The sequence below is a fragment of the Phocoena phocoena genome, chromosome 4, assembly GCF_963924675.1.
Source record: "Phocoena phocoena chromosome 4, mPhoPho1.1, whole genome shotgun sequence".
NCBI classification, from domain to species: Eukaryota; Metazoa; Chordata; class Mammalia; order Artiodactyla; family Phocoenidae; genus Phocoena; species Phocoena phocoena.
The window spans coordinates 90,902,500-90,915,276 of record NC_089222.1 but is presented as its reverse complement, the minus strand read 5'-3'; the positions used below and the strand labels follow the sequence as shown (position 1 = coordinate 90,915,276).

The 12,777-nt window shown below is 38.8% G+C and overlaps 1 protein-coding gene across 1 annotated transcript in view; it reads right to left on the bottom strand.

Annotated features, from left to right (window-relative positions):
- Positions 1-12,777, bottom strand: part of MYH15 (myosin heavy chain 15) — a 171,445-nt gene that overhangs the window by 86,752 nt on the left and 71,916 nt on the right. The window contains 6 exon segments of the mRNA XM_065875875.1: positions 76-193; positions 3,722-3,757; positions 3,760-3,808; positions 4,642-4,709; positions 7,686-7,818; positions 8,913-9,092. Of these exon segments, the coding sequence (XP_065731947.1) occupies positions 76-193; positions 3,722-3,757; positions 3,760-3,808; positions 4,642-4,709; positions 7,686-7,818; positions 8,913-9,092 (584 nt within the window).

Sequence of the window (12,777 nt, the reverse complement as noted above, 5' to 3'; positions counted from 1 at the left end):
CATGCCTAAACACTCCAAGAGAAGAAAACGAAATGGACTGCCCCAGGCTTCTTGGATCCTGGGATGTATGTTTACCTTTGTTTAAAATCAGCATACAGCAGTCGGTTTGGAAAACCTTCACTGCATATCCTGATCCCTTCCAAGACACCATTACAGTGCAACTGCTGTAGAACCAAATAAGCATCCATTACATCTGAAGAAAAACGGTCACAATGAGTCCATGTCTAAAAAAATGCTTACCCTAGATTTTGTCCTAATTGCTGCATCTGAGGTTAAAAGAGTTTGAATCTAGTGTTCTCTACATCATAGGTAAGAGGATTCACTCACTCCCAGCTTCATGGCACTCAAAGTACCCATCCTATTATGTAGGAGTCTCTGAATAGGATTTACCTGGAATGAAACCTTTAGTTCACAGTTAGTCAAGATTTTATAAGCAAATACTCCTAGAAGATGAAAAAAATACATCTTTGCTAGAATGTAAATGACTGGCATTATACCCATTTGCCAGCCAAAAACCAGCTAAAGAGGGGATAAAACACAAAAGAGAACTGGCATCTCCAAGTAAGAAGGGGAGGGATTACAAGAAGGGGGAATATAATGAAAGGAGAAGATGAGAACAGCCGCAGCACTGTGTTTACTGTTCTGTATTAGGAAAGAATGGGCCACATCCCGGCCTACTTTCTCTCCTGATTATCTTGAGAAAGCCTACGTTGTATTCGATAGTATAAGCATTCTCCTAGTACCCCTTTGTTCCTGAGATGGAGCCCACTAGAACTGCAGCTGCAATCTCTGATAGGAGCCTTAGAAAAGCCAACCAATGAGCCACTGTATCTGGCTCTCAGCAAGGCTTCTGGAAGGAGCCAAGCAGCACTCCTAACAAAGACCTGCTAGAGTGTTATAAGGAAAATGGAATGAGATGATTCTCTGCTTATGCCCGGGGTCACAGGAATAAACCCTAAGCCATATATTCATAGTCCTGCACTCCCATCCCTTTCATAGACAGAAACAGATCATCTGTAAGAAGGAGCAGAAGCGGAGTTCTATGACACAATAGGGTCAAGCATACTCGTTCCCTTTAAGGACATATGAAGAACTGTTTTGATTAGATCATGAAGCTTTTCTTATGACTTTCTCTTAAGACTTAGAAAAAAAAAAAAAACCTGCTGAAATCAGAGCTGATTCGATGGGAGTCAACTCTAATAGGTAACAGAATTGCTCCAAAATAGAGGTAGCTAATTAGATTCCTTGCTAGATGGAAGCAGTGTCCCTAGATGCATTCAGAAACCCAGCTGATAAGAAACAATGAGGCAAAAACATACAGCGTGAATGCACATGAAGGGTTTGCATTGCAAAAACTCAAACTGCAGCATCATTGTTTAGCATCACACTTTCCCAGAATAGGTCACAGGCTGTCAAGATGGGAGTCTTAATTACAGGCGGTTAATAAAAATGCAAGGTACTACAGAACCTCAGAAATCAGAATCAACAACATCTGGCTACATATTCCAAGAGTGATTAGTGCTCTGAAGACATAAGTGCTTATCGCATATACAACTTTGAGGCTGACAGCCTCCAACCAAGCTCCACAGAAGCCTGTAATTCCAAACAGAAGCCTGGGAATCTTCAAATCCAAGATGTAAGGAAAGTGATCCATGTAATTAATATCTGTAAAAACTTTGTTTTGTTCATTAAAAACATAAATAATTCACCACCACCTACCTATCTCATCACTGCCCTAGCACCATCCATTCATCAAAAAGTATTCACTCCAAAAGCCAAGAAATGGAAACATTCTAAGTGTCCACTGATGGATGAATGGATAAAAAAGTTGTGGTATATGTGTATAATGGAATATTATTCAGCCATATAAAAGGAGGAAATCCTGCCATGTGTGATAACACAGAAGGACCTCGAGGGCATTATGCTAAGGGAAATAAGCCAGACAGAGAAAGACAAATACCATACAATCTCATTTATGGTTCTAGATATTTTCACCATAAGCTTCTTTGTCAAAAGCGTTTTTGCTACAAATGTTTTCACCGCATAACTAATTGGCCATGCAGCAATTTTGCCATAAGAGATAAAATAACTGGTTGACAGTTTGGTTTCAACTGGTTGACAATTTGGTTTCATTTCTCCATTGACACAATACTCCCATTTCCTATACATGAATCTGAAAGAGGCTGAGGGCCTCAGAGGTGCAGAGTTGAACCCACATTTTCCATAGAACTTGGAACGTCTACCAACAGACATGTGACAATATGCCAAGAACAAACAACAGTGTGGAAGGCTTTCATAACACAACACAAAGCTCAGTTACAAACATGTATCCTAGTATTTGGAAACTGATACCTCTCTCAATGAGGGAAGAAATTTTAGCAAAAAAGAAAATGTGTGATGCAGAACAAGGAGATGAATCAACAAGCCAAAAAATGTACAATGAACTATGAACAAAGACTTGGAAGATAAATGCTTAGGTTCAACCCACAAAGTAAAATCAGATATTTGTACCATATTGTCGTGAATCTACACACATTTTAAATTTATTCAAATATTTTACATTTCACAATAGTCTTTTTAATTTTGTTATTCATTTTTCATGTTTCATTATGTCCTTTTTAATGTCCCTCTTTTATTTTTTGTTATTTTATCTTTTATGACAAAATTGCCTTATGGCCAATTAGTTATGTGGGGAAAATGTTTGCAGCAAAAATGCTTGGGGCAAAGATGTTAATAGCAAAGAAGCTTATGATGAAAATGCCAGACACACTCACTTAAATGTGGGATCTTCAAAAAACAAACAAACTCATAGAAAAAGAGATTCAATTTGTGGTTACCAGAGGTGGGGTGGAGGAGTGGAACTTGGATGAAGGTGGTCAAAAGATACAAACCTCCATTTTTAAGATAAACAAGTACAAGGGATGTAATGTGCAACATGATGACTATAGTTAACACTGCAGTATGGTATGTTGAAAGTTATTAAGAGAGTAAATACTAAGAGTTCTCATCACAAGGAAACATTTTTTTTCTCTTTCTTTTTTTTGTATCTATAAGAGGCGATGGATGTCAACTAAACTTATAATCATTTCATGATGTATGTATACCTTAAACGTATAGAGTGCTGCGTGCCAATTATATCTCAATAAAACTGGAAGAAAAATAAAATACTTCTTAAAAAGTATCTACTGCCCAGAAGTACATAACTAAAGAGACAGGTAGTTTTAAGGAGAGGGAGGATATTACTATTATGAAGGAAGACTAGAGGGAGTTCTGAACAATTAGAAATGGATTTAGAAACTCTCTTTATGGTCAATTTAGATAATTTAGAACAAATGATTTCCTTTATGCTTAAATATCTACTTTAATCCCCAAATTGATTATTCAATCCCTTCTTATTATACTTTGCCCTTGTAGACAATGGCACCGAAGCTCATCCACATTTTAGCGTGAAATTCAAGGAGGAATTTAAATGATAATGTCAAGCATTCTAATGTTATCCAATTGAGTCTGCTTTGTGAAATCCTTCTGTATGTCCACTTGAATCTCAATTCAAAGGCAATCTTGAGGAGGTTTAAAAAACTCACTTTTAACTTATTTTAGCTTTTCTATCTGAAAATCTACCCTTATATAAAACAAACTGGTAAATATTTCATTCAAAGACATTCAACATAGCTTAAATCAAATGAATTTCCTAGTGTGGATTACAAAGAAATCTATTTACCTGACATTTTGTTCACATTGGGATTTATGCATCTCAAAAATGAGGTGCTGTTGATTTCAGGTTAGTCATCAACTTATTTAGGTTTTCCTAAAACAGAGATCATAACCAACACAAAATCACTTTGCAACTCATTAAAAACACCAACCTATGTCACAAAAGTCTCCATGTTGACCAACTTAGTCTTAAAGCCAGATGCATAGCAACAATAAAATAATGAATTCAACATTCTTCCCTGCTTACCAAAATACATTATTTCCTTCCCTTGACAAGTCAATATTTATCTGACTGACATAGTTCTCTTGTGTATCATATCTACCTGTTTTAAATTTGGTAGCAATACTTTATGAATGGGCAATCAAATGGCTTGAAGAAAGAAACTGTTTCTCAAGTTTCCTGCCTGGAAAATTTTTATCTTAGCTCAGTTTCTCTGGAAGCAGAATCTGAGATGGAGATTCTCGTTCAAGAGATTTATTTGGAGAAGGAGGGAAGTACAGTAGGGCAGGGGGAGAAAAAAGCAGTGGTATAGACTCAGTTTAGTCTGAGTCCTGCAGAAGCTCTGAGCACAAATGTACCAATTATACTACAGTTGGTACCTCCTTGAGACAAGGGAGGGGCCAGAATCTGAAGAGGAGAGTAAGGAGACAGATTAGCTTCCCATTCGACCAAGGGCAATTCTGGCAACTGTGAGTTATTATGAGCTAATATTTTCATAAGTGGTAAGATGGGCTGATAAAGGGGATCTAAGTAGGACACTGACAGTGTCCACGAAAGTCCATTAATATCAAGATAATCTTTAACTTTTCCAACTTGGTTAACTTCAGATACTTTATCCTTATTTGAAGATGTAAAATTTCAAATAAGTAATAACATATGCAGATTGTGAGGTAGTTAATATATGAATAGATGCAATTAAAAATTACTTTATGCAGAGATGCAACCATTTGGAATGAAGCTCCTTTCTTGCCTTTCTTCTCCCCAAACTGTAGAGCTAAAAAAAGAAGAAAAAGGCCCTTTTTTGTCACATTACCAAACCCTGCTGATGAAAGCATAAATGTGTCAAAGTTCTAGAAGCAATATGGCTATGTCTACCAAAAGCTTTAAAAATATTCATGTCTCAACACAAAACTCTATTTCTGGTGCTTTTCCTTAAGGAAAGAGGCAACTGTGCACAGATACTCACTGTAGCATTGTTTAGTCATTAAAAAAAATAATAAGCAAAAAATTTAAATGGTAACAAATGTCTACCAACAGGAGATTGGTTACTTAAATTATGAAAGAGTATGCGTACAATGAAACACTGCAATGTTTTAAAACGATGATGCAGATCCATATAACTGGCATGGGAAGATTGCTCGGATTTATTTTGAGAGAAAAATTAGGCTACATAATAGTTTGTATATTATGATACTGAGTGTGTATACATGTTTTTAAGTGTGATTGTATTACGGGTGACTATATACATAAAAAATGTTCGGTAGAGTATACACTAAAATATTAGCAATTGTGATCTCTCTATGTGAGATCAAAGGTAACTTTTATGTTCCTCTTTTTAGTTTTTCTATATTATCTGTGTTTGGGGCAACACTCATGCATTACTTCTGTAATTTATAAAAACAATCTATTCCCGCTTTCTTGAAGCAAAGGAATCTATGCTAAGCCAAACTGTTTTGCAAACATTTGTGTAGCGCTAACTCATGAAGTTACAAAAGCATAACAACAAAACCCATAGGCAATCTGGAAAAAAAGGGCCAGCTGTCAATATGAAAAACTGATAAAATACTCTCTAGCTTGAGTAGCAACTGTGCTGAGGCAGATGTCATGAAGTTTAATCACTGATGTCCTATTGACATGCCCCAAGCCTTCCAAGTGAATCACTTGACTTCTTTGTACTTCCCCATGGGAAGGGGATACTACTACCTTCCTTTAATTTTTTAAAAGAATTGTAACTGGTTTACAGTACTTGGATTCTCCAGAAGAAAGTATGGTTATTATGAGTAATTTAATTGGGATGAGTCAGAAACTTGGAGGCAAGTCCTTTTTCAGGGGGTCCTTAAAAAATAATGAAAAAGGACATTCTGGACAATTCTCTTCTAGTTCAAAAGAACACAGCACAACCAGAAGAGTCAGAAGACAATTTCCTCTCTCATTCTCTGCCCAAACCACTCTCTGATTTCTTATGACCAGAGAATTACTCATCTGGGAGCCATACACTTATGTGGCCACTATTTATCAGACTTCTCAGAGGTACTTTAGAAGCTATTAGAATCAAGCAAACGCACTACCTGCAGATTTTCAGGGTCCATACCCAATAGATTCCATTTCTCAAGCTCCTCTTGAGGCGGGCCAACAGGATTTCAGGCATGCTTCTGAATTATGTCATCATGTGCTAATGCGGCTGGGAAGTGCTAAATTCTCTCCGTTCCCTGGCCATGCCATCAGGAGTCCCAAAGCAGGCAACAGGGGACAGGAGTGAGCTTGAAGCTGGGTGTAAGACAAGAGGGTGAGAATGTCAGAAAGTAAGAGGACACATCCCACTTAAAGAACAGCTAGTACTGTTTGCCCCATTGCTACAAGGGCATCTGAAACCAGACTGGCCGGATTTTCTATTTTCCCATAATTCCCATTTTTCAAAAGAAAAAGGAAATCCAAATGTGTACGTGAGAACTTCCAATTTTTTTTTTTTTAATCAGTGTGGACTAAACGTGTTTGAAGACCAGTTCTGCTCAGGAGATGCCAATCTGACAGCTATGAACTGTGACAACTGTGTCCCTCTGCCGCTGGCAGTAGTCCAGACGTGAGGGTAATGGCAGCAACCTGGCCTCTGTGTCCTCCAAGGCTTTGTATCACGGTGTAGAAGTCTGAATTGGATCCTGAATCCAGGTAGCCTGTCCATCTCTCTGTTTTGTTTGTTTCCAGAAGACAGTGAGAGTGGAATAGGCACGAGGCTAGTAAGCACAAGTCCCGTTTCCTACCTTGCCTTTGCCATTTAGTAGTGTTAAATTAATGAAGCAAGGAGGCCATCAGACTGAGGTGGCTCTAATGCTGTGTGGCAGCCTATGTAAGCAAACAAAAACTAAGTCTGTTAATGCCCCAAGGTTACCAAATCAAAATGCTAAGGACAACCAATCACAAACAGCCAACTGGGCTTTAGATACAGCTAATCAATAATTTCTTTACTTTGCTTCTACCTTTTTTCTATAAAAGTCTCTCCCTGAGCTCCTGTGGGTGGAATGCTGTTAACCACTTCTGATTTGATGCTGCCCAATTTCAATTGCTTTTTCCTCAAATAAACTCTTAAAATTTTTAATATGCCTGAGTTTATCTTTCAACAGTAGATTTGTGAAACTTTAATTCTGTACTTGCTCCTATAAGATAGGGAGAGATTTCTCTTTACATGAATCTAAAAGGGCTAGGACAAGGATTGAGTAAGATAATGTATCTAAAAGTGCTTTGTAAATTACAGACTACTAAACAAGATTGGTTGTTAGTTGGTCAGCAAGTATTTATGGAGTGCCTGCTAAACAGGCATCTGCTACATGCTTGAGGATACACTTGAACAAGTGAGACATAATCTCTGCTCTCATGAAGCTTACAAAAACCCCATTACTATAATATAAAAGCACTGTGAAAGAGAATTCCAAGATATTTGGGGGATATGTATTAAAGGAGCTTGTTATCTCTCCCAAATCAGTTATCAAAACATGATTTTCTGCTGTCTCTTCAGCTTGGTTAAGTAGAAGATAAAAGCAGGCTGGAGCAGTCTCCTTGAAATCTATCTACCTTAGAGCACCATTTCCCTGAAAAACCACCAGCCAGAGGACGGAAAGGCTAATAAGAGGGGATGACGCAGACCACAGGGATCAAACACAGATATCACAGGAAAGAAGCCAGGATTTTATAAGTGCTGAGGCAGACATGGGTTCCATTTGGAGGCTGAAAAATTGAGGAAGATTTTTCAACTCACCAGTGTTGGTACTGATGTAATTTTCAAAGAGTTTTGCCAGGAGTCTGTTGGATGACTTCTGAAATACAGCCACCACTGTTTCATTAAGAAAGGCTTTGTTCTTTTCAAGCCAGCCACTGATGTTATAAGGCACCTTTGGAAAGGCATGCAGTTCAGGTAACAAAAGAGGTGAATGCATAAGTTACTTAGAAAATTGTGTATCCCTTTTAAAAAAAATCATAAATTGTGTGGGTCCTTTAATTTTAAATCAGTTTGATGTAACAGTACTGAATAAATACTCCAGAAATCTATGTGCAACCCAAAGAGATTCTCAGGCTTTACCATTTACATTGTGGAAAGAAAGGACGAGAAGGGGAGGGAGGGAGAGGGAGAAAGAATCAGGGAGGGAAAGAAACACCAAGGAGAGAGAGGAAGAAATAGATGGCGTTTCCAGGAGAAACAATTCACATCAGCCCTCCTTCATAGGCAAGAATAGACGCAATAAAACAACGGTCTCTGACACACAGTGAGCATTCCAAAAACATTATCAATGATATTTTACTATAAATATCATTATAATTAATATTCAAGGATATCAAAGAAGAGATTTACAAGCATATCTAGGTACAACTGACAGGTCATTTTTAGGTCAAAGTATTATTTTATCCTTCGTCAGTTCTCTTTTTGTGCCATTCAGAATTACTGACCAGAAGCATAAAAGCAGAAAGAAGGGGCATGTGCACGCACACATACACACACACACACACACACACACACACACACACACTCCAGTGGGGAAATGAGGAGAGGGAGTGAGGGTTATTAGGAATCTTTGTTGGTCATAGTTTGGAGACCATTACTTCACAGTACTCTTTATGAGAGAAGGGAAAAAAAATCTTCAATAAAAAGATCAATTGAAATCACTCGTTCACACAATGTTAAGTTGAAAGAAAGGACAAGTAAGGAAAATCCCATGTCTTTGATGGTCTCCATAACTTTCTGAAGCTGTCTTACTTTGAGTTGGGGTGACAGAGTCGATTTTGAGATTTTTGACCTCTGTTATTATAGTATGGGTGTTTCATATCCTAAGTGCTAAAAGGCTACACCAACTTTTTTTGGGGACCTGAGATTTATTTTGTTCATCTCTCTAATCTAAACTTTACTTATATATTATCTAAGGATTTTGGGCTGAGTACATTTGAAACAGAGGCAGGAAAATTCAGGGCTGAGGGTCTAGAGGTAACTTACCACTCCTGCACAATGGACAAGGTCAAAGTGAGCTTCATATTTCTTCTTATTGTCAGGCTTGGGCTTCTGGAAATGAACTGGCTTTCCAAAATGGTTGTCAGAAAGTTTGGTCTTGAAAGTCACATCTGCAGCCTGATGAAACATACATTCCTCTTCAAGGATGGAAAAGATGCCCATTGGCTGTTGGAGATACAGATGAACAGCAGCTGGGAAAAACACCAGTAAGCAGTATTTTCAGTAGAGGGTCAATGTAAATTCTTTCCTATGAACCTAATTAGTTGACAAGGAGAAAGGAGATTCACTACATATAATTAGCCAATCATCCATTCAACAAATATTTATTAAATACCTACTAGGTACCAGGCACCAGCAGGAGCTGGGGATGAAGCCATGAGCCACATTCACAAAGTGTCTGTCCTCAGGGTACTTACATTCTAGTGGAGCAGACAGACAATAAACAAGTAAACACTAAATAAATAACTTAGTTTCCCATAAAGGCTCTGAAGAAATCATGCAAAGTAAAGAGAGAGAATGACTGGGGCTATGTGAGAGCTATTTTAGTAGGAGAGTCCAGTAAAACCCTCTGACCTGAATGAGAAGAGCAAATCCTGAGAAGACCTGTGTACAACTCTACTGGGCAGAAAAACGAAGAGTGCAAAGGCCCTGAGGCAGGAGCACCCTTGGCAAATTTCAGGTCCTACCAGAGGCAAGTGTGAACAGAGCAGAGCTAGACGGAGGGAGCGTGTGGAAGGAGAGATGCAGTACTGGATCCCAAAGGCTTTATAGGCCATGGTAAGACATTTGGATTTTACTTTAAGTGTAATGGGAGTCCTTTGGAGATTTTTAAAGTGATGTGATTTAATTAATACTTGAAAAGGATTATTTGTTTAGGAAGTGGTTGGCAAAGTAAAGCCTATGGGCTAATCCTGCCTATGGTCTGTATTGGAAAGCCGGTGAGCTAATAATGGTTTTTACATGTTTAAAGGGTTGTTTAAAAAAGCAAACAAGGAAGGATATGTGATAGAAAACTGATGACAGCATCAGAAAGCTTTTCCTCTAAAGGGCCATATAGTAAAGCTCTTAGACTTTGTGGGCCACAGAGTCTCTGCTGCTCCTTTGCCATCAACTCAGTCATTTCAGTCCTGAAAGCACTAATTGACGATATGTAAATAAAACAGGTGTGACAATGTTGCATTCAAACTTTATTTACAAAAATAGGCTACAGGCTGACTTTGGCCCACAGGGCCATAGTTCGCTGAACGCTGATCTAGTTGATTGGTAGTGTTGGAGACTGTGAGAGGTCACTGAAACGCGATGCTGGTGGAGAGTAGAGCTGAGTCATAGCTTGCTGATGGATAGAACGTGGGGTGTAGTAGAAAGAGGAAGGATGACCAGGTTTTGGTTTGAGCAAATGGGTAGTGGATGCTGCCATTAACCAATATAGGGTATATAGACATGGGGAAAAACAGGTATGGGCGGGGGAAGATGAAGGATTCCTACATTTGCAAATCTATTTGTGGATTTGTATGTTCATTTATCTACTCCACAAACATTTTTGAAATGCCTTCTATGAACAAATCACTGTACCAAACACTTTGGGTTATAACAGAAAAATCAGACATGGGCTCTGGCTGCAGAGCATCTACTGAGAAGATAAGACATGTACATAATATGTAGACTACAAAGCAAACAGAAAATGTCATGAGAGTTCCAAGATAGAACCATGACCCCTTGGTCCAACAACATAGATTTCATGATTCTCTACCAATCCTTTGTACCTAAGAACCACAAATGCTCAGGTTTGGGAGAGACATTATAGGTCTGGCCCAACCCACCGAAAAGCTCTGTGAATTCCATTTAGAATTTCCCTCTAAAAAGTAGGTTATAGCCTATGCTTGAATATTTTCATGGAGAAGGAACACACCAACTCCGAGTCAAGGCTTTGGCTGGGTGATATATGAAAAGAAAATTTGTTTGTGGTTTAGAATCCTTTGTTCAAAATTATGCCACTGGAGCATACGAATGGGTCTAATTTGGATTATTACATTCTTGAAGAACATGTTTTTTATCCACCTGAGTCTATCATTCTAATATACGGACTATGGTTTTCTACCTCTTTTGTCTAGTCTCATAGACTTAGAATCTGCACTTTATAGAAAATGTATTGAATGACATTCCATCAATAACTCTTGTACCGAAGGGCTCTGGCACATCTTCTTTCCTCCCAAGCATCCAGGTGGGGGATGATGCAATGAGTAAATATGCAAAGTCTTGCTCCTGGCAGCACTGACCTTGCAAGTTCTTGGCAAAGTGAGAAATGTGGAGGAGAACAAGCAGGAGGAAGGAGAACCTGATAAAACTAAACAATTGAGTCACCGGTCCACACCAGTCTTAGAGGTGTGGACTCCATCTTGTACTGCATATTTTCCTACCACAGAAATAGTCAACCTTCAGTGAACACTAGAATGAATCATTTTAAAACGTAAGCATCTCCTGGGATGGTGCCTGTTAACAAGAGGGATGTGGCAAAGCCTCACAGGGAGCAGCAGCCCCCATCTCCAGCAGAGCCACCTTCCATACATGAGGACCATCGTGTCCCTGGGACACCAATGAAGCCATCTTCTGTTTGGAGATGAATGGATGTTTTATGCAAAGCAAGTAGATGTCACAGCTCAAAATGTAACAATTAAACCACTGAGGAGGGAAAAAACGCTATTTCTTCAGGGTCTTCTCTATTTCTCCAATGCTTAAGAAGTATAAAACTCCTAATAAATATGAGGCCTTCTAGCAAATTAATTTCCAAATAGGTCAGGAAAAAAAGTAATTATGTTCTGCCCCGTAGCATCAATTGTCTTCTAGCACACAGTATATGGTCTAAGTCAGTTGCCCTGACTCTGAACATTAATGCTGTAACCTCTCCTTCTTCAAATCTTATCAATTCTGCCTTCCTCTCTTTTTACATCTGTTACTTTCTTATTATTTCCATGTCTGCTGTCCTGATTCAGGGCCTCTATTTCTCACCTGCTGTAATAGCTTCTTAATTGCCCTAACTCTAGCTTTCCTCCCATCCCAGACCCCATACATAAACCCACCAGATTAAACCCAAGCATCTCTGACTGCCCCATTGCCCGATGCTTCTCTGGCTCCCCATTGCCTAAAAAACTGTCAAAATTCATTAAGATCCCTTCACAGCCTGACCCTCCTTTTTTACTTCTAGATACTTGTCTGTATACTGCAAGCTCTAAGCAGATTTTGAAATGTGTCCATTGCTTTCCTTCTCTAAGGCTTTGCTCTTGCCTGTCCCTTCACATGCTCACAATCTTCCTCTTTTCACCTGCTGAAATCATATCCATTTCTTCAGACCCAGCTGAAATTTTACCCCCCTTCCCAGCAGGCCTTCCTAGATTCCTGCAGGCAGAGGTGACCTCTGCTCTTCTGAGCTCTGTGGGCCTTTGTCTGTGCCTTTACTGCATTTATCCTGACACATATTTCTACATTTATTAGACTTACAAATCTCCTATTTGACTGCATACATCCTAAGGGCAAGTGCTATTTTTAACAAATGCTTAAGTTTTCCACAGCATTTCATTCAAAGTTTTATAAATAGTAATGTAGTATTAGGCCTAAAATTAAGGTCCAATATTTTGTGGGCTTTGACATCAGGGGAACACCAGGAGAGCCTCAAATGATCTGATCAGGGGTTCCCCTCCCCATGTTCTACAGTGGGTTAGGTCCTCCAGCCATGCAACATTCTTTATCACGGGAACAGGCACAGAGCCTGCTTATTCTTTTTTGGTTTTTTAAAAATTTTTATTTATTTATTTATTTTTGGCTGCATTGGGTCTTTGTTGCTGCGCACGGGCTT